The 26,783-nt window shown below is 37.9% G+C and overlaps 1 protein-coding gene across 1 annotated transcript in view; it reads left to right on the plus strand.

The window, feature by feature from the left end:
- Nucleotides 1-1,650: 1,650 nt before the first annotated feature.
- Nucleotides 1,651-26,783, plus strand: part of EYS (eyes shut homolog) — a 766,416-nt gene continuing 741,283 nt past the window's right edge. Inside the window, 2 exon segments of the mRNA XM_018077885.2 lie at nucleotides 1,651-2,404; nucleotides 4,550-4,663. Of these exon segments, the coding sequence (XP_017933374.2) occupies nucleotides 1,651-2,404; nucleotides 4,550-4,663 (868 nt within the window).

The following is a 26,783-nucleotide window of genomic DNA, read 5'->3' on the forward strand; positions in this document are numbered from 1 at the left end:
ACTTTTAGTAACATAAATCTATGGAAAATTTCTAAGGTATTAAACATAATATGTTTTCATCATTTTTAGTATGACTGCAAGAAAAAGCTTAGTTACTGTAATGGTTTGAGAGCCCCAAAATCCAATTCCCCAGTCCAAACCCCCCTCCCACATCTCAGCCCAATGTGAGATGGGTTTTCCAGACACCACACAAGACTCAAAATGGGAGGAAGGGATTACATTACAATGACTGTACAAATAGATAGTATAATACATCATATACAATCTTAACTATCTCCTCTATGATAAAGCAGTATTTACAATGGATCAAATCTCTTCTTCCTCCAAATAAAAGTCCAGGAGGGAAGAAGGAAGAGATCCTTTCCATTCTCAGAGCAGCAGTCTCTCTCTTTCCATGCAGCCGCTGTAGCTGTATCTCTACCAGTACACACGAGGGGGATCTCCAAGCCCCTCTCGACCCTTTGACTCCAAGTGAGGGTCTTCTCTTCCGTGGGCTGTGTTCATCAGGACAAAGGTCACTTCACCACGTCATATCACGAAGTGCAGGGTCTTTGTGACAGTCCCTATCCTCGAGGGGATTCAAATTCCCTTACAGAGCTCCCGTGCTCTCTCTCCCAACGGGGCTCCTGCCCCTTCTCCTCATGGCCTCAGAACATGGCCACCTCTCCTCCAACAACAACTACGACCTGCTTTTCCGGTCTGGGTGATATGTTTATGTTTTGCAGAAGTACTCATTGGCTCAACCCCAAGGGTAACCACCCCCTGGGGGTTTACCACTTTATAATGTCAGGGGGAAAACTGCTTTTCCCCCACCACACTTATATATAATCTTATTTTGGTTTTCCTTCTCTAATCATTCATCTCCATGCAATAAAAAATTGCTAGATATATTCAAAGGACAAAAAAGGCTAATCTATAAATTAAACAGTTATGGAGGACTCTGTAGTCTGTTGTCTTTAACTGTGATACATAAAACCATCAAGCATATGATTAAGATATGTACTTTGAAAAGTAAGGATTTAATGAAGTGTTTTGCTGAGTGTGTATGAACAGAAAAGTGTTGAGGATTGCTTGCATGTTTTCTTCATAAAGCCGGAATTCTCAGGCCTATGTCTTCAGAATATCTACTTTTATCATAAACTAATAAATCATTATTAGGAAAATATTTATGGTTAAAACTCATGACTAGAGCTTAGATGTTCCTAGTTTTGCCACAGATGTCCTATCTTAACTTGAATAACATTTTTTGGGAACACAGGGAGGGATTATGGAAAGTATGTTTTTAAGCTCTTTCTCTTCTGCACACAAGTACAATGAAATGTACTAAATAAAAATCAAATCTTTAGCGGGAATAAAAGTAGGAAACATCTGACTTTTGTTAAAAGGTTATAGTTCTGATCAGTTAATTTGACTTATTTTAGTTTTCCATTAGAGTAATTAGATGTTGCCCTTGCTTTGTTGTACATTTTCTGTACTTGTAATGAGGATTTAATATTCAAATGTATTTGGTGCGAAAACAAATATTTTCCTCTCTTTGAATTCCTAGGCTGCCATGAAAAATATTCAAGAACTTTAAGGAACAAGTGTTCTGAAGCTATCCTCAGTAATGAAGCAGGTGTGAAAGATAACTTCCCTTTGCCAGGTAAAATGATGACTACAAAATCAGCAGTTCCCATGTTAGTGTGCTTTCTTCAACTCTGCGTTGTAAATGGGCAGGTAATATGTGAGAGGCAAATGACAGCTGAATGGAGAGTGGAACCAAAACCTACTGTAATCAAATGGACACCAAGGGTAAATATCTGCTCAGACTTTTACACTGAATGCTGGAATATGAATAAAAGTATTACTGGGGAAATCTTGGGAGGACAAAACCTCAGTATCCCTCAGATATGCCCCTTACAGCTTCAATTAGGTGATAGTCTCTTCATCGCTTCTGAACCATCCTTTCAGTCCTATGGAATGAATTTGGTAAACGTCTCCAAGGAAGAATTTATTAACTGCCCTAAAGCTGCTTTTCTTCAAGAACAGTTGATTTTTGTTTGCCAGATAAGAGGACTGCACCAAGTTGACCCTAACTGGCTTGGTGTTGGAACTCATTACTTTGCAGAACTTCATAAGAGAGGCCCCCTATTGTGCAATATGGGCCTTCGTCTGAACGTAACTGTGAAGCAGCAGTTTTGCCAACAGTCTCCAAATGCACCATTCTGCTCTGGGCATGGAAAATGTCTAAGCCATGTTTGGGAAAAAGCATATAACTGTCATTGTTTCTCACACTATTCTGGAACATTCTGCCAGAAGTTTGATATATGCTCCACCAAACCTTGCCACAACAACGCCTCCTGCACTGAGAAATCAGAATTTTCTGGAGATTCTTACGAGTGCACATGTTCTCCAAAATTTTCAGGTATTTATTTATCTTCTAGGAATAAATGTTACATGGATCATATACTTTTCTTAATGGATGATAAAACAGTGAGAACATAACTAGCAAGGCTTTTGTATAATTTGATTTTTCACTGCCACTACCACACCTGCACTGAATCACTTTTACAAATAGTCACTTACAGGAGATTGTGCAAGAATTTGAAGACAATTTGTACTTGCTGATATTCATAAGTGCGTTGTACAGAAAAACAGGACAGGTTCTTATCATATTTCTTTCCTGCTTAAGCACGAGATGTTAATAAGTGCTTGAGAACTTACGGAAGTAACTGATTTTTTTTTTGTTGTTCAGCAATTTAAATTCTTATACCAAATAACATAAATGGTTTGGAGTAAACTCCCAAAAAATAGTTACTTAACCAAACTGCTGAAAAAAAGTAAATGGTTTTATTGAGCATTTCATTCAATCTGCTGAAAAAACCCCTCCTTTTTCAGTTTTAAGGACCTTTAAGTTACACTAGGGAAATTTTTAAAATCAAAATTTGTTTTTAATTGAAAGGTCAAACATTTAATTAGAAGAACAAGCAAAGCAAAATACTTAATCTTTTCTTCCAGATTGTTCTGTACCGTAAAGTTCCTTCCAAAGGGAATTCATTAAACATACTGTTATCATCAAATTAAATATTTCACAAAAGAAAAAAAATTATCTGATTCTATCTAGGAAATATTGCAGTACTTACTCAAAACTCATTGGAGAAACTGAATTTAGTGTTGGGATTCCAATACCAGAGAGTACAGCACGATTAGATAAATTCTTAGCCATTTTCTTCCTTTCAGGGGGTTAAGAAAGAGGATTAAGGAAATTGTATGTTATTCCTGGATTCAAACCAATGGAATTTGGGCATGCTTTAGAAAGTTCCAGAAATATTAATTCACATCACAAAATGGATTGTTGTAGCTCTCTTTGTACTTGTGGAACAGAATTCTTGCAATGTTCCTTTGTTGGACTGTACTTCTGTGCTCTCACAATAGTGATGCTATGCTGTGAAACATAGCTGATAAATCATGAACAAGTGAGGTTCATAGAACACAGAAATGAAGGCTATGTTGCATAAAGTTTGCTGTAATTTATTTTTAATCACTTTACAAAGCATGTAATAATTTGGTTATTAATGCATTTGTCAATAGAAGATTATGCAGGTATGAATGAGTCAATGTTATGAGTACAATATTTTTATAATTACTCAAAGTGTAGTAATATAGTGGAAAAAATTGATCGTATGCAGTATGTTTAATATTTCTGCTATGATTTCTGGGGGCTGTATAAAAGGCTTTGAAAATAATAACATCAGAAAGTGTCTGGTACTAATTTAACTGAAATTAATGGAGAAATTCACAAGCAATTCTGTTAAAAGCAATCATCATGCTTAATGTTATCAACAAGCAATGCTTGAAATATTCTGTGAGCCTATATAGGAAAGTTTTGGGTAGTGCCATAATTTTGTACTAACAGTACTGGTCCCATAAATAAGCTGTATGTAAACAAGAAGAATTAGGAAGATAAACCACCATATATTATGGACATGGCTACACAAGAATAAGGGAGAAAAAGTACTTCCCATAATATAAAGTCAATTAGAAATTTGAAAAGTTGTTGAACCGTCAATAATGTCATAGCAGTAATTCAAGTGGCAAGCATAATTATATGGCATTTAGACCTGTATGCTGAAATAACATTAAAAACTTATAAGCGGAACGGTAATTTCCAGAAAGCTGCATATTAAGAAAAATTCTGTCAAATTCCACTCCACATGAGAACATCTCTTGTTCTCAATGCTGGAGGAAGCATTAAGCTAGATTCATGTTAAAAAGAAAAAAATACTACTGTTTCAGCAGCATTTCTGCATTTTAAGGTATATGTGAATTCGTGACTATATGGCAGATGAGGTTGAGCACAGTAGCCCCTATAAAAGCAGATTAATATCTTTCTGTCTTGCTTTAGAATTTCAGTAATTTTAGTGAAAACTAATGAACAATGTTAACACAAATACCCAACTATCCATCTGCCTATCTGTATTGTAGCTATACATTTGACATTTAAAAATACTTCACCAAAACCCCTAAATATTTTGTAAAATTCAATGTTCATATTATTCCTTTCAAATAGGTAAAAATTGTACAGAAATAGTTGGACAGTGCCAGCCATCTACGTGTTTCAATGGCAACTGCGTCAATGTTACTCCAAATACTTTTCTTTGTAACTGTGACAAGGGCTTTACAGGTAAGAAGCACCTTTGTTGCCTGTGGAACAAAAATGGTTTTCTGTGTTATAGTAATGGTATGAACTTTTGCTTTATTAAAATAGTTATTTTAAATTATTTTTGCACAGTTTGCCATGTCCTCAGGTTTTTTTAAGAATAAGTTTTATAAAATAAAGAAATCAGACTTCCATGTGACTATTCCAAAGCACTCATATATTAAAGTGAAATCATACAAATGATAGAAGCTTTTCATATTTGGTACCTTTCACCTATTGGTGGTATAACAAAGGAAGACTCATAATCACTTTCTCACTATCTCTTAAAAGCAGAGTTTACAAGAATCAGAACTCTTTCTGATTTGATGATTTGGAACGATCATGACATTTGTATTCATAATTTCAGTATACTCTTAATAGATGTGCTAGAAATATAAGATGGAAATAATTCAGAGTCAACAATCTCATGATTTAAGGGTGTGTCATGATTAAAAATAAGGAAATTATTTGGTTTATTTTGATATATTGGACAAATAAGATGTTTTCATGAGAAAAGTTTAATCAAAATGTACCTAAAGCCATCCTATTGTAAACAATTTTGGGGGAGTTAGAAGAGCAGTCAAATTTAAAAACACTATTAATTCTGGGCTTCACAGCAGAAATTGACTGTTGATATAAGAAAAGTAGTGATATTCAGAAAAACATTCTTTAAGAATGAGCTAAGTATAAAGCTAGCTCTTGAATATTCAACAACAGCAAAACTTTTCAAAATGTCTCTTTCTTGGAAGTATCAATTATCCCTGACAATCATAGAATATAAACAAATTATTAAATTGAGATGAAGAGTTAAAAGAAAAATGAAAGGTATAAGGGAGTTAAAGGCATCCAAGAGCCAAACAAGCCAATCTTTATTTTCAAAATGAAAGACTGAAAAGTCTTGTTGATATTTAAGTCTCTATAGAATTATATTTTATAAAAATGGGATAGGCATGCTGAATTTTAAATTCCTAGTAAATCTGTTTGATATTACTCTCCCTTTTCTCCCTCTCTTTCACTGTAGAAGCATCACAGTCAGCATAATTCTGAGAAAATTGAAAAAACCTCCACTTTTTTCCAAAGGAGAAAAGCCCGTTAGTCGAGTTTTCTAGAGCTAGTTTTTCCGCTACTCACTGTCCATATCTTTTTAGAATGCTTACTCTTGTCCTTTCATGCAGATTGTGTGGGCACAGTGCTTCTGAAATTTTCCCTACAAAAATCTTTTTTATTCTTGCAATTTTGACCCGATGAGGGAGAAGAGAGGTGGAGACAGGAGAAGCACCCTTCCAGATACAGTAAACCAAAACCCATCATGACATAAAAACAGTTCAATACTCTGAACTAGTGGATGGCAGCAATCATTGCAACCTTCCCTCAAGTAGCTGTAAAGGACTGAGAAGGAGAAAAAGAGACTATTGAATGTGCACTAGCTGCCTTTTTATTCTCCACCTAGCTAAAAGAAAATAGGGAATCCTTCCTTGTTCCTAAGCATAAGTATCATAGAAGGAGAAGACAGGTTTACAGGAATTTACCTCATATTTTCTTACTCTGATATAAACTGCCCCAGGTCCTGCTGTAAGAGAAAAGTGTGTAGTATATCAGCACACTTTGCAACAAGACTGGTTGACTAACATACAGTATAATTTTGCAATTATTTTCTAACCAAATGTAGTTGTTTTAAGTTTGCATTTCTTCCTATGATACTGTGTTAAGGTGTTTGCTATCACAAAGGAAATTTCAATAATAGTTACCTAAAAAAACCAACCTGCATGAAAACAGACATTTTTCTGTTGTTGTTCCATGGTGGCTGTATGATGTTCTCAGAAAAGGTGAGTTGTGTAATTATGAATCTTGTAACTTGACTTGTTATTTTGTCTGAAATTAACAGGAAATTCAAAACATCCTTCTGTTTTGATATTAAACTTTTACACAGAAAACACAAACATAATACTAAGATTGTGCTCATTATGATTAAGATTTTGCAAACTTTGTCATATCTTTTTTCTAAAATGAGATAAGGCCCTGGCAGCAACTATTTCACATGATCTGAATGAAAATATGAATTTTTCTTGTTACTGTAAATTGATGAGAAGCAAATAAAATTATAATAAAATTATTTTACATTTATCTTTACAATTATTATTTGCAAGGTTTTATTCAAAATAAGTAAAGGTTTCTGGGCTTAAGTTGTGTTCATAATAATAGAATGGATCTATGGGAGAAGCAGCGTAAATTGTTTATGTCAATTATGTGTTTTTATTATATACTAGTTGCTTCGTTCATTCACTGAGATCTCAAACCTCTTTTTACTCTCTCCTGAAAGCTCATTTTTAACATAACTTAATAGCAAACAGCTAACATTAGGCTTGCCATTATTCTTATGATTGAATACTCCAATTCATACCAGAATTTGCACCCTTAGACTTACTAAGAAATGTTTAAGGGAAGGGAATCTGAGTGAAACAAGGATTAGGTGGGTACAAAGAGGAAGGAGGTATAAAAAAGGCTGGTAGTGTGTGAATAGTTCGCCGTTCAGTACTCTTGTCTGACTGAGACCTGCCATGAATTGCTGTAGTCTATCCATTTCTCCATTCTTTCTGTTAAATATTTCTTAACTCTCTTTCCATACAATCTTGCTCTCTCCCCATCTGTGAGTGTTGTAAGGTCTAGATGAAAGAACTGGAGATACCAAAGTGACTGAATTTGGAGGCTGCAACTGGAGATAGGCCACTGTCCCAATGTCTTTGGTGCCAGCAGCTGGAGTGAATGAGGGTCTCAGCATCAGCAGCTGAAGGAAGACCACAGATCATAGGAACATGTGTCTGCAGTGAGTCAATTTAGTGCCAGTGACTGGCATGAGACCTTGGGTGATGTGGCTCCATGCCTGATGCCAGCTGAAGCGGGTGAGAGTCCCAGCATCAGCAGGGAGAGGGGGAGCAAGAGTGACAGGGCCTGTGTGCCTGGGCATGAGCCACTAGGAAGATCAGAATGTTTATATTTTCCCCTCAGCTTGTGTGTGTGTGTGCCCATGCATAAATGTGCACGTGCACTTCATTAGTAGCCTTTAAGTTGGACTGTCTGATGAGTAGGAGGCCCAGTCTCTGGATATCAATATTAAATGAGCTGAGGTCCCACACTGATATTCAAGGGGTTCACAGATGTGTCTGTACTTTTGAAAGAGAGAGTAAGGAGATGGGTGCTTTTACTAGCAAGCTTCAATCCTGATCAATCTGAGAAGAGGACTGGGATTTGGCTGTTTGTGCACGTTTTATATTCAATATGGTATCGTTACGTGTGTGTGCTGTTAAAGGCAATGCTGCATCTGTGGGTAGTCTATTAGCTGGCTGCATTAGTGTCCTCTGCATGTGTGTGTCTCTGGCATACATGCTCTTAGCTGCTGTTGAGCCTGCAAACAGGAATGCAACAGCTGCATCCATTGGTCTAGGAGAGAGGGACTCACAGGTCTTTGGGTGCACTGGGCTGGGCTCCTCCGCCAGAGGTGGTATTTTTTATGCCTCTCCTAACAAGAAGGATGTCTCAGAAATTTTGATGGATGTTGTGATCCTCTTCTCTGAAGATGCATAGAAAATTAATGTGACTCATTCACAATCAACAGCAAATAGCAACATCTTAGCTATATCTGTACCGGTACTGCCCAGTGTACGTACTGTAGACAACATTTAATAGATTAAGAGCAGTAGTTTTCCATTTGAGCATGTTTTATTGAATCTGCTCCTTAGGTGGGAGGATGGGACTGATTATTGAGGTTTTTTTCATATATTCCTATAAGGGAGACTTATATTTCTTGCCTTCCCCAATGGTCCAACTGGCCTCTTTACAGACCATAATGAGTTCCCTCCTCACCTGTGCGACAGGAGATACTATAAGAACGAGGTGGTTTTGCTTGGAGCCACTTTGCTAGAAGCTTCCATCATCCAGGTGCTTTAGTTTAAAGTTGTCTGTTCACTTAACCAGTAAATTACACCCAGAGTACTTTGAAAAAGGTCATAATTGTAAAGAGACTTCTCCATATATCTGGAGAGAAGAATTTATTGTTTGTACAATTAGTGTTTTAACAGCCTAATAGTTCAATTTGGATAGTACTAATACTCATAGACCAAGTTAATACCCGAAGGCTTACTAATAAGACCTCTAAAACTATTAGAGAAAAAGCTTTCCTACTATCTATTTTTTACTTTGGTATTATGCTCAGCTTGCCAGTGCACCTCATGGTTCCAAAAAGAACATATAACAACAAGAAGAGGGGTCAACAATTGCAGCAAGTCATCAGCATTCTGAGGTCTTCATTGAGAAGTGTGACATTGATGCTGGAAGTTTCACACCTGTCAGTCAAGGCACCATCTCAGTCCTCTTTTAAATGTTTCTCCAGAGACAAAACTGAAAGAGGGGAGACAGCAGTCAATGGGCCCAAGCATAGGTATTAATACAAACCAGAAAAATTCTGACCTCTTGCACTGTTAAGTCAGTACAAAGGTTAGTCTGAAAAGATATTCCTGCTACAGAATGTGTTTTCGGTGTTTCTCTAGGGGGCAGGGCTGATAGCAACAAGGATGTGCAAATGGGGACTGACTATGTTTTAATAGAACCATTTGTTAAGTATGTCAGTTTCTCAGAGAAAGCTGTGGATTATGGGATTGTGATCCTTAGTTGCAAAAGTATTCTGTGAAATATTCCTTTATCACTAATCATTGTCACTTAAATGAAGAAAGTATGGTCAACCTTTTTTCCCATTTTTATGAATGATACTGAAATGGCCATAGTTCTTTTAGTGTTAAGAAAGAAAATACATATTGTATTTGGAGTTTTAATGCAGATATGATGATTTTTTTAAATCACATAAATTCATGTATATTTCATACTTGTTTCATAGAGTCAAATATCATAGAACCATTAAGATTGGAAAAGGCCTTCAAGATCATCGAGTCCAACCTTTAAATGAACAACACTACATCAAACCACAGCACTAAGTGACATGCCCAGTCATTTCTTTAATATGTCCAGGGATGTTGACTCCACCACCTCCCTGAGCAGCTTGTTCCAATGTTTAACTACCCTTTTGCTACAATCGGCTAAAATATTGCAGAAAGAATTTTTATATTCGAATGTTCCCTTGAGCAAAATTAAAACTCATACAAGTTATCTGTTGATACCAAAACTGTTTTTATTAATTGCTAAGAGATGCAAAGAGAAAGAGAAAAAAAATAAGAAAAGGTTAGAAAATGCTAAGATTACTTTTAAAAGCAGAGAAAAAGATTACCACCGAAAAAACCTACCTTTTCATCTGAGCTGGCCTGTGGAGGAAGGAGGGCAGAGGGAGAGAAGCAGTTTTTGCCCTTTTTTTTTCTGTAGTCTCTGCTGCCTTAGATGTTATCTCTTTAGCTGCAGGGGGTCTTAATTCTTCTGGAATGCAGCCAGGATGTGGCTTCTCCAAGCTAAGAAGCTAACGCTGCTCACACCGGGCGGCCCCAGGCCGTGCGGAGGTCTTGGTATGCACTTCTCAGCCCTCAGAAATATGGTCAGGGTGGAAAAACTCACGTGGGTAGCACGGTGGTTCTCAGTCCACTTCAAGACGGTAGGGGTCCAGTTTCTGGTGACGGTAGGTAGTTTACAGCAGCGGAAGAAAAAAGGTGAGGGCGAGGTAGAGAAGAGATTTTTTGGCTGCTATAGCCAAACTCTTTCTCACTCCTCTTTCCCTGCTCTTCCCAAACTTCTCCTCATCTTTTATAGTGTTTCAAAGGAGGTTGTGTGTGGTTTCTTGGCACGTATCCCTATAAAGATGTTCGCAGAGATATGATAACTATGAACAATACCAGGATCTTTTGCCAGGAAAACTCCAGTGGGAAAATCTTGGTGAGAACTTCTGGTGGAAAACTGACACAGAAGTTTTGGTAGGAAGTTTTTGACAGGCAGAAACAATGGCGAAACATAATTTTTGGCATTTGTATGTTATCTGTCTGTTACACCTTTCCAGGAAGAAATTCTTCCTGATCTCCAACATGAATCTCCCCTGGCACAGCTTGAGGCCATTTCCTCTTGTCTTGTCGCTGGTCACCTGGGAGAGGAGGCCAACCCCCACCTTGCTACAGCTTCCTTTCAGGGAGTTGTAGAGAGCGATAAATTCTCCATTGAGCTTCCTTTTCTCCAGGCTAAATAATCCCAACTCCCTCAGCCACTCATCAACTGATTTATCCTGTAGACTCTTCACCAGCCTCATTGGCTTTCTCTGGACATTTTTTGCTGGACATGCTCCAGCACATCAATGTCTTGCAGTGAGTGGCACAGAAATGAACACAGGACTTGATGTGAGGCCTCACCAGTGCTGCGTATGCAGGGGGATGTTCACTGGCCCAGTCCCACTGCCCACACTATTTCGCATACAAGCCAGGATGACATCGATTTTCTGGGCCACCTGGGCACACTGCTGACTCATGCTCAGCAGGCTGTCAACCAACATCCCCAGGACCTTTGCTGTCAGGTAGCTTTCCAGCCACTCTTACCCAGCCTGTAGCTCTGCATGGGGTTGTTCTGGCCAAAGTGCAGGACCCAGCACTTGGCCTAATACCATTGATCTCAACCCCGAGAGATAGATGCAGAGTGTCCAGATCCCTTCCTAACCTCCAGCAGATCAACACACCCATCCACTTAGTGTCATCTTACTGTGTCATCTTAGTGAACTTACTGAAGGTGTCCTCAATTCCCTCATCCAGGTCAACAATAAAGATATTAAGCAGGACTGGCCCCTACTGAGCCCCCGGACAACTCCACTAGTGACCGGCTGTCAACTGGATGTGACTCCCTCTTTGGGCCTGGCCCTCCAGCCACTTCTCAACCCAGTAGAGAGTGCACCTGTCCAAGCTGTGATCTGCCAGCTTCTCCAGGAGAATGCTGTGGGAGACAATATGAAAGGCTTTACTGCAGTCCAGGTAGACTACATCCACAGCCTTCCCCTCATCTACTACGCATGTCACCTGATCATAAAAGGAGATCATGTTTGTCAAGCAGGACTTGCCTTTTCTAAACCCTGCTGACTGGGTCTGATCTCTTGTCCTGTACATGCTGTGTGATTGCACTCCAGATAATTTGTCCATAACTTTCCCAGGCACTGAGTAAAGTTTCAAAAGTACTGTAAAATCTGTGGTAACATGTCCACAATAAGAGTTTGCCTCTCTCCAACTATTCAAGTATCGTAAAAGTATTTAATTTTTATTATAAAATACTTTCTGTGAAAGTATCCCAGCTGATTTTTTTTCTTTGCCTTTTCTACAGCTCACTTTTTGCCTACTTTTTGAAAAATTAAAGCAGAAATTTCAGGGTGTATTTGGTCTGGCTGAGCTGGAGTTCATTTCCCCACAGTAGCCCTCACAGTGCTGTGCTTTGCATTGGCAGTTAGAAGGGTGTGATAACACACCAGTGTTTTGGCTACTGCTGAGCACAGCACCAACACTGTAACATTCCTTCCTCAGTTGAGGGCAAGATCCTGGGAGGGGACCCAAGTAGGCCAGCTGACACAAACTGACCAAAGGGATATTCCAGACCGTATGACGTCAGCTCAGATACCAAAGCTAAGGCACAGAGCAGGAGGGGGGATGTTCATTGTCTAATGGCTGCCTGCTGAGAAACTGTCATGTCTACCGAAGCCCCGCTTCTTGGGAGTGGCCGACCATTGCTGTTCCTGGGAAGTAGAGAATAAAACCCACTATCCTTTGATTGTGTGCGCACAAGCTTTGCTTTAATTTTTGCTTTAAATAAACTGTCTTATCTCAACCCATGAGTTGTCTTTTTTTTTCCCCACCTTACTCTCTCCCCTGTCCTTCTGGGAAGGGGAGTGATAGAGCAGTTGGGTGGGCACCTGGCATCTAGCCAAGGTCAACCCAGCACATAGGGTTAGAGTTTTAGTCTTCCTCAGCATTCTTTGTTACATCCAACTTCTGTTGTAAACTGCCATTTGGTAGACATTTTGTTCCAGTGTACTTTCAACATGGTCCACAGGCAGTACTTGTCCTCACTTTCTGTGTATCCATGTAAAGCAATTTAATGTCAGATGAAACTGATCTGTTGACCAAGAAACTCAGCCCTTCTTGAGACTACATGCCTGTTCTATGTTAGAGACCATAATATCTATCAGTCACACAGGACCCAGATGTGAAAATAAAATTCACAACCCATCTCCCTGTTCTCTGATCCAGCTACTATACTCGCTTCTTTGGTAATTGTTTTAAATTTCGAGACAGAGAATTCACACTATGTTTGGGTAGGGTACCTTCATTAAGACTGTGTTTTGTAGAGCTTGTGTTTCCAGAGACTGATTCAGGGAACAAATATCCTGAAGACACTAATTCAGCAATGAAGGAATATTCTATTCAGAGAGGAAAGGTAAATGTCCTTAAGTTACTTGATGAGAATATGAGACAGGACTTTTCATATGTCTTTTGAGGCTAAAGCATTTTAGGTAATTGTCACTTGAGTACTAGATAAGTCTAGTACTAGTAATTATTCTTCCAAACACAATACAGATCAATTCGTCTTAGCTAGTAACAAAGATATATACACCAAAAAGTCTTGTCAGAACTACAATAAATGACATGAATTAGGTTGTCTGACCTAGCAGATGCAAGTATTCTCAAATGTACTCTCCTAGCATGATTTCATTACACATTTCAGTAGTCTATTTTTCAAAACTTCCTAAGAATTTGATGACCTTCCTGTGAGTTTTGATAACCTTCCTGCATTGCACAATCTTTTTTCCCTTTTTTAATAGATTTATAATTGAATTATAAATAATTGTCATATTTGTTGAGTATGTCAACTCAGTGTTAACTATACTCAATCAGTATAATTAGCGAATATCTCTCTCATAGCACTTTACAATAGACAAGTGTAATTACTCTGGGAAAAGACCAGGCGTGAATGCTTCTTGTAGTTTACTGTTAATTACTAAATCATAAAATCATATAATTGTTAATGCTGGAAAATATCTTTAAGTTCATCAAGTCCAACCATCAACCCAGAACCACCATCATGTTCATCATTGAGCCATGTCCTCAAACGCAATATCCACACAATTTTTGAACACTTTCAGGGATGGTGACTCCACAGTTTCCCTGGGCTGTCTGCTCCAATGTTTTATAACCTTTTACATGAAAAAAAAATCCAAATATCTAACCTAAACCTCCCATGGGGCAACTTCAAATAGAGTAGCTTGAAATGTTGAGCACTTCAGTGATCCTTTAAAGGAGTTAGATAACTTGCACTTGAGTTTCCCTGTTATTAACATCAGGCCAAGGCAAATTCCAGTGACCTTTCCTAAGGTTAAATGTAAATCAAGACCTAGGAGAGTACATTGTACATTTCACTGACAATCTAATCCAATATGCCAACTAGTAAGTCTTTTAAAAAAATAATTTTAACAAATTATTAAAAATATTACAGAAGATTACTATGAGATAAATAACAATACTTATTTCTAGAGTAAAAACTGGAAACTGCACTATTGCAAGAGAAGTAAGACTGTCAGATCTAAAATAAATTGGAAATACACAGGAATGTGCAAACATTTGTGGGTGCTATACAGACTTTAGTATATTGGTTATAAAATGTTTTGAGGATGTATACTTGAGCTGTGATGAAGTGAACAGTTTGACTGATGAAATGCAGGGCAGAATACTAAAAGATTACTCAATTCAGGAAATGATTTTCTTCCTTGTCTCTTCAGATTTGCGAAAGGATCTTGTTTGTCAATATAGACACGAGTGTCATCTTAAAAATTTGGATGAAAAAAGCTGATTTATCACTTTCAGCTTGTATTTAATTATCTGGGCTTGTAAAAACATTTTTAACGTGACATGATTTGAAACTATTTTCTATGTGCTCCCTTAAAAAAACCAAAATCAAACCCAAGCCAAAAAAATACCCAAAAAGAGAAAAACCAAACCAACCGAACAAAATAAATTAATAGATGCTTTATTTTAAAGAAAAATAAAGTTATAAAGTCATCATTTTATTACTGTCTCAAAATTCATTTCAAGCTGAGATCCAATCATATGCAGTCTATATGTTAGTGTGTATAGAACATATCAGACTGTATCAGATACATTTTATAAAGGCAGGTATAAGATCGACCATACTATTTTATAATTGATTTGACTGTTTAGTTCAGAAAAAAGTGAATTCTGTTATATAAATACATATATATATATATATATATATATATATAATGTTGGGGTTTTTTCTTTTCTGCAAATGAATCAGTTTCCAATGTATTCTTCTTCAGGGAAATGAATTTTTTCCTTACAAGATTATTAGTATCATATTTTTCAATGAATTTATAACTGAATAATTTTTTATTATTTCTATTAAATCTTTTTTTCATAAGTTATTGTGTGATCTTGGTAGTTGAAGAAGCAATGTAATTCTCACCAAATCTTAACCATATTAAATAACTTAAGCAATCATACTATACACATTAAATGAATGAATTTGTTTTGAGGTTACAGACATTTCACTATATTAAGTAATACAATTCTTTATTCTAATGCATGAACTCCCTTTGTTTCCTTACTACATTGCCATCCTATGCAGAAATGAGATGATAGAACATAGCATCTATATCAGACTAATTCCTTCCCATCTCCTTACAGACAGAATGTCTCTTCACTTTTTGGATACCTGTTCTTCCTTAGATATTCACTAGTAATTCTTGAATTGCTATTACTGTAATTTCTTTTTTTATTTTTTTATTTTACAGTTTTTCAAGGAAAAGAAAATAATACCTGCACAAGGTCTTGCAAAAGGCAGTGAGAAAAGATGTATTATATTTATAGATGTCATCAGCTAATACATACTGATAAAAGTAAACATGAAATTAGAAATAATCTATAGAAGATATTAAAGAGAATAGTAACAGCAACTCAGTCTCCTTGTTGCTTTCAGATCCTTAACACAGCTGTTCATAGCAATTTTCTCTTTACAAATCTGTCTGCTCATTTTAATCTGAATGCAACTGTAGTTCACTATAGGTTTAAAACAATAATCGTAGGATACAATTATTAAGAAGGCATTAAGAATATAAGTTTCTGTTGAAAGAAGCTTGGAGATCAGTACAGAGTTGGGTTCTTTAGGGTGGAGGTAGCTTTTCTGCCTGCAATTTCTTCAAGTATTTCACATAACTGTTCTGAATAGAAAGAAAAATGAACCCAATATTGTATAGTCTAGGGTCTACAGTAGTGTTTATTTAAGTAATATAAACATAACACTGTGACAATGAGTTTAGTAACAGAAGCTCTAAGGTAAAGTCAGTGTGCCTAAACCTAGAAAAACCCTAGGAGAACACAGATGCAAGTCATATCCGAGGGCCATAATACTTCAGTCTTACACAGCAAGGAAGGATGAACCAAGTGGAATTTGGCATTTGAAAAACATAGATGGGTGTCAGGATTGAAAAGCAAGACACACTGACTCTTGTCTGTACTTGATGGAATAACAGGCTAAAAATGCTTATGACTTAGTAAGTATCATAAGGCAACTGATAGTCTTATATTGATAGCTAAGTACATTTGACAAGATTTCTACCTTTTCCTGAAATTAAGTCCAAAAGAGTAGATGGGCTCATTAATGTAATATTTGCTGACCCACAGGACCTAGCACTTAAATTGCACTGATGCACATGTCTCGATGAAATGACCGTGACCCCACTGTACAGAAGCTATTACAGCTCAACAGCCTTTTGATATTTCAGGAAGACATAATAATGCCTGGACAAGCCAAGCCCACTTGTTATCAGCCGGAGATATTACAAGGGCACACTATCCTATGGTCAGTAAGAGCAAGAGCCACTTTCGCCCAAAATAATTATGAGATAGACAAATAGTGTCCATACCTTCAAAGTAGTCAAAGCATATGCCTTGAGAATGGACATGATTTTATACAGTCATGGGATGAGTAATCTACTATGAATGACACACGACACAGATGTTATAAAAGGAACTAGCATTTATGAACATGCCATATAGAAACTTTTTTTATACTCCATAGATCTGTGAAATAAAGTTCTGTAGATATGTCTTGAGCTATATAAGATGAAGGAAAAGTGGGAAAGAAAGGAAAGAAGGAAAGGACGGAGAGAAAGGAGGGGAGAAGGAAGAGAAAGGAAAGAAATATGGAAAATGAAGGAGGAAGGAAAAGGAAGGAGATATGATAGAAAGGAAGACAGAGATGGAGGGAGGGAGAAAGGAAGGAAGGTTGCAAAGATCAGGCAATTTCTCAGAGACCTCACTATAACTTCAAATCTGACTGCAAGCTGATGGTACCCACCTGCTCACCAGATCATTATATTGTTCACTTTGTCATGCTGTAACATCTCAAGACTTGTATAATGAGTTACCTTTTGCCATCTTCCATACTGCTGGGAAGAAGTTCTGTTCCTAAATAACCCACAGTTCTAGTCACAAAAGTGGTTGAAGAATCTCAGTGCAAGTATCAACTGGTGATGACTACAGTATCGTAGTTCCACTAATTATGATTTCAGAGAATTATATATCTTATTACTCAATTTCCCATCTTTATATTCCACTTGTGAATTACGCAGTAGCAAGTGCATTCAAGTGTGCAAAAGGTCTCTTTTTTATGAAAAAGATAAAATAGATTTAATGTACTTAATAGGGTCAGGCGCATTTGCTGGTTTGTGCTTTAAATAGTCTAAAAATATCACGTACGTTTTCTTTGGTCGTTTTTTGCATCCTGATAGTTCCAATATCTTTGTCTTTTCCAACTTAGAAAATAAATCAGCTATACTAAAAGAACTATTTCATTTGACATTGATGTGCTTTGGACTAAACAAAATATTTAAATTATATTTTTCCATGAATGATTGCAAATACTTTTATTCTTGGTAATTAAAAGATGTGCTTGTTGATAAAGGCCTTACTATATATAATATTACCATGAGTCCTCAAAAGCAAGAAGTGGAAGTACATGGTTAATATCTTAATATTCTTGATGACTATACAAGTAACACTTATAAAAACAGTCTTCTAGAAAGTAGACCTTAAAGAAATCTTCTTATGTTTATGTACTAAATCTGGACTTCAGAAAATAACAGGATCTGTAACGTGCTAAAATTCATAGCAGCATGTAAAAGGTGCAAATGAAACTGATTGATATTTCTGGTGTAGGCATAATTAATTACCTTTTTTTATTATTGTTCCTAACAGGAACAGGATCCAGGAAATAACATTTGTAAACCTTTTAAAGCTAGAAGTGCAGGTGATGCAATTACAGCTTTTAATAGAGATAAATTCAAAGACGTTAGGCTATCAGAGACCATCCAAAGCAGGGCCACGAGGATGATGAAGAATCTGCAGGGAAAGCCTTATGAGGAGTGGCTGAGATCACTTGGGCTGTTCAGCCTGGAGAAGAGGAGACTGAGGGCAGACCTCATTGCAGTTACAACTTCCTCATGAGGGGAAGAGGAGGGGCAGGCACTGAGCTCTGAGGTGACCAGTGACAGGACTCAAGGGAAGAGCATGAAGTTGTGTCAGGGGTGGTTTAGGTTGAATATTAGAAAAAGGTTCTTCACCCAGAGGATGGTTGAGCACTGTAACAAGCTCCCTAGGGAAGTGTTCACAGCATCAAGCCTGAGTTCAAGAAGCATTTGGACAATTCTCTCTGGCACATGGTGTGACTCTTGGGGGTGGCCTGCACAGGGCCAGGAGTTGGACTCGATGATCCTGATTGGTCCCTTCTAATTCAGCATATTCTATCATTCTATGAATCTCATTTAACTAGGAGAAAACACCTTCTTTACAAAGAACTTTCATACATGCAAAAGAAGGGGCTGTTACTTGATACCATCATTATTTAAAAGAATGTGAAATTATATAAAACCAAAAAAGGCTGAGATACACAAAAGTAATCTAGACTCCACTTCCTTTTTCAGGGGGTTTAGCCATATTTATCATCATATGGGGTATCTGTTGCAAGCTGCTGGCAGGGCGAGTTGCCCTGCGCGGGACACAGTCGGTTCCAGCCAGCTCCAACTCACCCACTGCAGGGCAGGGTGGAGCCCACAGCCAAAGCTGCTCAGGCATAGTGGAATCAAGGGCAAATATGTGTGAGAAAAAGCCCAGTGAATGCCAAAGTAATAAAGGACAGAGCAGAAATTCCCCTGCAGTTGGCAGTGAAGACTCTAGTGGAGCAGGTATTTCCCTGCACGGTGTATAACAGCCTGGAGTGGAGTGAGTCCTGGGAAAGCAGGGAAGAAAGGGGTTATTTTAACATTCGTCTTTGTTTCTCACCACCTAAATCTATTTTGACTAACAATAAATTCAACTAATTTTGCTCTTAGAAGTCTTCAACCTAAATGATTGTATGATTCTATGAATTTTTCCCAAGTTGAGTCTCGTTTGTCCACATCAGTAGCTGATAAGCAGCTTATCTGTCCTTATCTCAACCTACAGGTTCTCATTCCTGTTGTTCTTCCTATTTTCTGTCCCTCTGCTGTGGAGGAAGGTCAGTGAGAAAGCAATAGTTTGGGCATTTGCCCTTGGCTAAGTTTAAATCACCACAATCATTCATACCACTATTTTTCTTACATGGTTTAAAAAAGATCACCAAAGATCAAGATGTCATAATCTCCCACATCATTCTGTTGTATCCACATCATTAAGACTTTTCTTAATAACTTCAACCTTTTTTCCAAAGTTATGTTTAGTGCTACAACTTGAGCATAGCAAACAGAACTGCCATCCCTATTTGCAAATCTTTGATGTACCTAAAGAGGGTTATAGCTCTATTCAGTCATCTTTTTAGTCTAGACTATCCCAAATATGTTAATCTATTTGCTATTTTCTAGGTGCTTTGTTCCAGACTTTCTTGGGGGCCTTACAGTAAACTGACTCATCTATTATTCTTTGTTTTCTCTTTCGTTTTCTTTCCTTTCTGAAGTTAGGTATTGTACTTAAATCTATTATTTCAGTGAAATGAGCTCCTATGCTAAGTAGGGACCTGAATACAGTTACATGTTTTTTGCAAAAGTGTGTGTTTGCTACAGTATAACAGAAATCACTTAAATATTATTTCAAATTAAAAACCAAGATCAATCATATAAAAAATTTCTATGTTTCCTTGTTCTGTCAGGAATGAAGGCAAAAAACATAAAGGCTACCTCTGAATAAAATATAGTTTCCTTCTAATACTCCAAGGAGTTATCTGTATCTTTTGCACTGTGATGACAACAGTAGTCAGAAGGGCACTGAGTACAAGTGTATTAATATTTCTGGTATACTGAGAGAAGACAATGACAGATGAAAAAATCCCCAGATGCTTGTACTTCATTTGAAGAAGATAAAATTAGCTGCATGATTTTGAGTCTACTTCACTCAAATGTTCTGTCTAATTTAAACAGACAGCATTAAAAATGGGTAATAAGATCAATGAGTCAAAAAAGCTTCAGAACAAATACTAAATAATTTTTTTTAATGATAATAGAACAATACTTAGATATGTAGTAATACATTGTAGGATACCAGAGTGATCAGCTCTGCATACCCAGTTCTGAAGCACGGCATCCGAAGAATCAGTTTTTTTCATGCAGTTTTATAAGCACTATAAAGACATTTCCAGACATGCTATGGGTTATGGACATTTTCCTGATCTTGTTAAACAATTTTATATCAATCATTGGCCATTGGTGTCCATGTCTGACATGTTTCTGCTTTGAACTGTTAGGAACCCCTGCCCCAGTCTTGTGATTACGCACTTTTATATACCTGTCTAGTCTGCAATAGCTCACAATGAAAAACAATGGTGTTTAAAAGCATATCACTGTATATATATAATTTTCCCAACTATTTACTATTAATATCTGAGTAACTACTGCAATTTTTGTTATGGTTTTAAATATGATTCCTTTCAATTTGTAGCAAAATCATAACATAAAGTCAGTGGAGACATACATTTTGATCTTACTTGGTTTGCTGTAGAATTACCTGTCTCCACTGACAACAAAGATATCACAGAAAGCAAGCTACTAACTTGCATGTTAATGCTTCAAATCTGATGGAGAATTTTTATGGATTTCATTATATCAGCAGGAAAAGGGGATTATTCAAAAGGTATAAACAAATGGGGAAATAGGGAATGAGAAAATGTTTGGACATAAATTCTAGTTGTTAGCTTTAGTTCACAGAATATCACAGGATATGCTGAGTTAGAAGGGACTCCATAAGTATCGTCGAGTCCAACTCCTGGCCCTGCACAGAAACACCCCCAAGTGTCACACCCTGTGCCAGAGAGAATTGTCCAAATGCTTCTTGAACTCTGTCAGGCTTCGTGCTGTGAACACTTCCCTGGGGAGCCTGTTACAGTGCTCAACCACCCTCTGGGTGAAGAACCTTTTCCTAATATCCAACCTAAACCTCCCTGACACAACTTCAGGCCATTCCCTCGTGTCCTGTCACTGGTCACCTCAGAGAAAAGATCAGTGCCTGCCCCTCCTCTTCCCCTCATGAGGAGGTTGTAACTGCAATGAGGTCTACCCTCAGTCTCCTCTTCTCCAGGCTGAACAGACCAAGTGACCTCAGCCACTCCTCATATGGCTTCCCCTCAAGGCCCTTCACCATCTTCACTGCCCTCCTCTAATGACTTAATATCTTTCCTATGTTGCAGTGTTGATTGCCCAGTCCTATAATTTGTTGAGGTCTCTCTGCAGAGCCTTCCTGCCTTCGAGGGAGTCAAGAGCTCCTGCAAGTTTAGTATCATCAACTTTCTTACTATCCCTTCCAGTCCTGCTTCCAAGTCATTTGTGAAGATGTTGAAGAGCACAGAGCCTAAGATGGAGCTTTCAGGAACCCCACTAGTGACAGGTCACCAATCTAGTGTTACCCCTTTCACTATAACTCTTTGTGTTCTGCCCATGAGCCAATTGCTCACCCACCCACCATATGATGCTTATCCAGCTGTGTGCTGGACATTTTGTCCAGAAGGATCCTGTGAGAGACAGTATCGAGAGCTTCACTGAAATCCAAAAGGATTACTGTTACGACTCGCCCCAGAAAAAGGGAGGGGAGTAACCCAGGTTTTTATCAATAATTCCCTTGGGATGGATTAGAGTGAAACGACACTGAATAATCGGTGTCTGAAAACATATACTGGTAAGGTTTATTTTAAGAATTCTGTATCAACAGGCATGCTAGCATTTCTGTGTTGTCATATAACAATGTGGCATAGAGGTAGGAAATGCATAGGGGACAATTTTTCATCAACAGGTATGCTAGAATTTTAGGTGCTGTCATATAACAATGTGACATAGAGATAACCTTTTGGGGGGGAGAAAATGCATAGGGGAGAGAAAAGCAGTATAAGAGTAAGGGAAAGAAAAGCTGAGAGTGGACAGATGTATATAGTCACCGCCCATGGGGTCCAGCGATGAAACTTGGTAGTTGCAGCTTCCATGTCTGTCAGTTGAAGTGGTGACCTTGATCCGCCGGAGGTGAAGGAGGGAAGCCCCCACACTCCAAGAAATTATGAGTTATTATATCCATAGTCAGTGTCACGGGCCATGCCTCGAGCCTCCAGTCTCTCCCTGGGCCCTGCACAAGAGCTGCTGTGTCTGGCCTGGTTCCCGCCCTTTTCCCGACTGCCGGGGGGATGGGCTCCTATGGGCCATCAGAGGTCCTGCCCCTTCAATTGCCCATCAAAGGTCAAAAGCCTGTAAGCTCAGCTCTTGCCTTTTCAGGGCTTCACACCTTCAGCACTGGAGGGAGGGAGGAGCCGGACTGCTCATCAGAGGTATAATGCAAGTCAAAAGCCTGCAATGCATAAATCATCAAACATTTCAGTCTCTGACAATTACATCAACTGGCTTGATGTAACTGGGTTACCTTGTCATCAAAGGAAACCAGGTTTGATAAGCAGAACTTTCTGCTCCTGAAGCCGTGCTAGCTGTAACCAATGACTGCGTTGTCTTTCAGGTGGTTTTCAATACTTCCAGAATAATCTTCTTCACAATTCTACTAGGCACTAAAGTGAGACTGAGAGGTCTGTAGTTTCCAGGGTCCTTCTTGCCCTTCTTGAAAATTAGGACAGTGTTCACCAGCTTCCAGTCAGCTGGGACATCTCCAGGTTCCCAAGGCCACTTTAAAGTCATTGAGAGGGGTTTTGTGATGAAATCAGCCAGCTCTTTGAGATTCTGGGATGAATCCCATCAGGCCCCACAGATTTGTCAGGATCCAGCTGGAGCAGCAGAACCTGCACAATTTCAGGGTTGACTGGGAGTTAATCATTCTCCCAGTCATGGTCCTCCAGCTCAGGGCACTGAGACCCCCTTGGTCTGTCATCCATGTTGAAGACAGAGGCAAAGAAAGCATTAAACACCTCTGCCTTGTCTCTATCCCTGATTGTGAGGTGACCATCCTCATCCTGTAATGGACTGATGACATTTCTATACTGACTATGCCATTAATATATTTGAAAGTCTTTTATTGTCCCCCACATTTCTAGCCAGTTTCAAATCCTATTGAGAACCCTACTCAGCCAAATTAGCCTTCTGCCTCTCCTGCTTGACTTCCGACATCTGGGAATTGTCTGCTCCTGCACCCTTAGGAGGTGATGTTTGAAAAGTGACCAACATTGATGGACTCCAGTACCTGCAAAAATGTTTTCCCAGGGGTCCTTAGTTACTAATTCCCTGAGCAGCCTGAAGTCTGCTTTCCTCATGTCTAGAGTTGAGTTTGTGCTTGCACTTTTCCTCCTGTCAACTGAGATTTTAAACTCAATCAGTTTTTGTTGCTGTGGCCAAGATAGCCACCAACCTCCACTTCACTCATAAGATTCCTTCTGTTGACAAGCAGTAGATCAAGGAGGGCACCTTTCAAAGTTGACTCCATTAGGACCTATTCCCTAAAGTCATCATCCAGGTTTCTTAGGAATCTTCCTGCCTGGGTTGTACCAGTGGTGTGATGCTCCGTGCATTCCAAACCTTCTATTACATACAGTGCCCCTCATCCACATCTTCTGACCTGCCTATCCCTCCTGAAGAGCCTGTAACTGTCCAACAGGGCACTCCCATCACAGGTCTCATCCCACCAGGTTTCACTTATGCCAGTGATGTCAAATCTCTGGGACTGGGCCAAAGTTCACTGTTTCAACATCTGCTAGATGCTTTATGAAAGGAAATATCATCAATAGTATATATTTATGAAGTAGCTAGTACTGTAAAAGATTTTTTGAGGGAAAGTTACTGATGATGCTGATTCTCTTACAGCTGCAAAGCACACTACTGTATAACCTTTATTTAATAATATATATATATGAAATATGACAAGAAGCAGGAAACAGCAAGAGCATTCCCATTTCCTTCCATAGAACCAGAACCATGTATTGTCTTATCTTTATAGACCTGTACTGATAGATTATCCAGATTCAGTTTCACATAACTATAATCAGTGAAGAACTTGAAGGATTTAGAGCCAAGATTTAACAGCAACTTTTTGTATAACTTAAGAAGAGATGGTCAGACCACAAAAAATATATCTTCTCCAAAGATCTTATGACTGAAAAGAGGACATAGTGGAGGAAAGTCAGAAAAAGAAAAAACAAGAAAAAGAGATATGTGAGATATGTTTCCATAAAACTGAGTAGAACATTTATGAAACTTCATGGAAGATAGGCTCAGAAAGTGGTATCAGCTAAGAAACTGAGTAAAAATGAGGAATCAAAGACATTTTAAATTTTGTAATAAGTATTCAAAGAAAAAAATTAAAACAAAAGAAGATATAAAATAATGAAAAATAAGAGGAATGGTAGTGGTTGACATAAAAACAAAGCCACTCTTTGTAAAAAGCCAAAAATGAGTTTGAGGAATACCCGTTATGTTTGGAAATCTAGGGTTGTCAACGAGGCTGATGAATGAAAGGTTGCTGAAACGTGACATTCTTTGTTAACCATAAACCATGGCAAGTGCCAAGAACACAAGAGCTCTACCCCAGCACAGTGCTGGGCCTGAAATGGGAGACATGCCAAACGCTCCATTATGTCCATAAAACATATCACTATTTATTGTTATGGAAGTGATTGGATAGTGGGGTGATGGATGAATAGACAGATAGGTAGGTAATACAACAAATAGAGATTGCTTATGGTTTGACTGTCATTATTCATATTTACCAACCACAATTGTATTGGTGAAGACGAATCATACATTGCAATTTATTGGGTTAATACTGATGAAAACATAGAGATGTAATATTTCTTTTTGGTTCTGCCTGTGAAGCCATTTCACTTACAGAGTTATAAATTACACTTACTGAGAGATAAAAAAACCCACAAGGTGATATGAAAACTTAGACTGCATACTGAAGTCTTACAAACTCTGACAAAACAAATATTAAAAATAATAGTAATTCTAGAAAGAAGACAAATACTCTAGGAAATAATGAAAGTGACACAGTCAATAAAGTTATTGCCACTCTGAACACCAGACTGTTTAAAATTCTCAATATTAAACAAGTAGCAAATTTTTAAAATAAAAATAGTTTGAAATCATATATCCAGTTTATGAGCAAAAATAAAAGGCAACTGTTACTGGTTCACAGTGATGTGATAACATTGACTTATGAAATCCATACAGAGAAGGAAAAAAACCAAAAAGAATATGACAGAATACCATGAAATCAAAAAAAGTAGAAGATATCACTCTTACAATAATTCTAACTGTAATTCCAGTCATTATTGTACTAAGGATTGTGCAAGCAAAAATATATCTTCTCCAAAGATCTTATGACTGAAATAATATGTCAGCTGAATTCTAGAAAACCATGTCTGAATCTCCAAAGTCACACACCAGGACACTGTAGGAGACAAAAATACAGCTCAGGTGCTTTACACAAATCCCTGTTTATGTACCAGACAACAGTAACCACAGTGGAATTTTGTGTGCATAAATGACTTGCATGATGTGTATCACATTGATGTATCCTAGAATAACATGCAGAATATAGTAACAAAAAATAATCAAACCCAGGAAGATTTTTGATAGGACTACAATAGCAACAAAAAAAAAAAGGCACAACAGTAGAAATCAAAGTACCTTACTGCCTATTGTTCATAAAAATGAGTGTTACAATATTGACCTATTCTATATTCACAATGATTTTACTGCATCTTCTCATAGGAAATGTATAATTTTCACCTTGCTTAATATTACAAACTTCTAAATATACTGGTTAGGACTCTCTGTCAGTTAAATGGAGAATTAGAAAAGTTTTACAGGAAGAAAGAATTGTGCCTTGCAGAATATACCACCTAAGGAGTCTTTCTGCTGTGCCTTTTGCAACCGGACGTGCCTGTCTCGTATTGGCCTTTTTAGCCACCAGCGCACTTGTAACAAACATGGGTAGAGCCCTTCCCAAATCTTTGTTCGCGAAGCCCAGCCATCACAGGAAGATCTGGGTGACCTGGAAGACCGGAGTAATAAAAGTGTTAAATGTTGTACTGGTAAAGAGTTAAAAAAAAAATCTCTTAAACCCATAAATAAATAGATGGAGTGGAAAACCTATGCATTTTGTCTGATCCCAAAGAAACTCCTGGAGAGCTACCAGTATAGTGCTATCACGAAAGAGACATTTACAGTTTTGTGACATTTTACTCAAGTTATATATATACTGACTTATGCAGGTATTCACAACTTTACAAAATACATTAGTGAAGTAAGAAACTCAGTGGACATATATTCTGTAAAATTCTGCCTATTCTCATGCAGGAAAAATGAAGTTAGGCACAAAGGAGTGCAGACTACATGAACTTATTTGGTAGTCTAGCAAAATACAGTGTGAGAAGAAATACAATATTTTCAAAGTGGAGTTTGAAAGACTCCTATAATAGGGCTACTGTGAATGTCCTGTAGAACCAAGAATTTAGCTTGCAAAACAAACAACCTGACTAATTGTAAAATTAATTGCAGAATGGTTTAGGTAGAAAGTGACCTCTGGAAGTTATGAGGTCAAAAGCCCCTGCTCAAGCAGGGACACCTAGTGTCAGCTTTCCAGGACCATGTCCAAATTGCTTTTGACTATTTCCAAGGATGGAGACTTTG

The sequence above is a fragment of the Manacus vitellinus genome, unplaced genomic scaffold, assembly GCF_001715985.3.
Source record: "Manacus vitellinus isolate BGI_N305 unplaced genomic scaffold, ASM171598v3 scaffold_4_pilon, whole genome shotgun sequence".
NCBI lineage: Eukaryota > Metazoa > Chordata > Aves > Passeriformes > Pipridae > Manacus > Manacus vitellinus.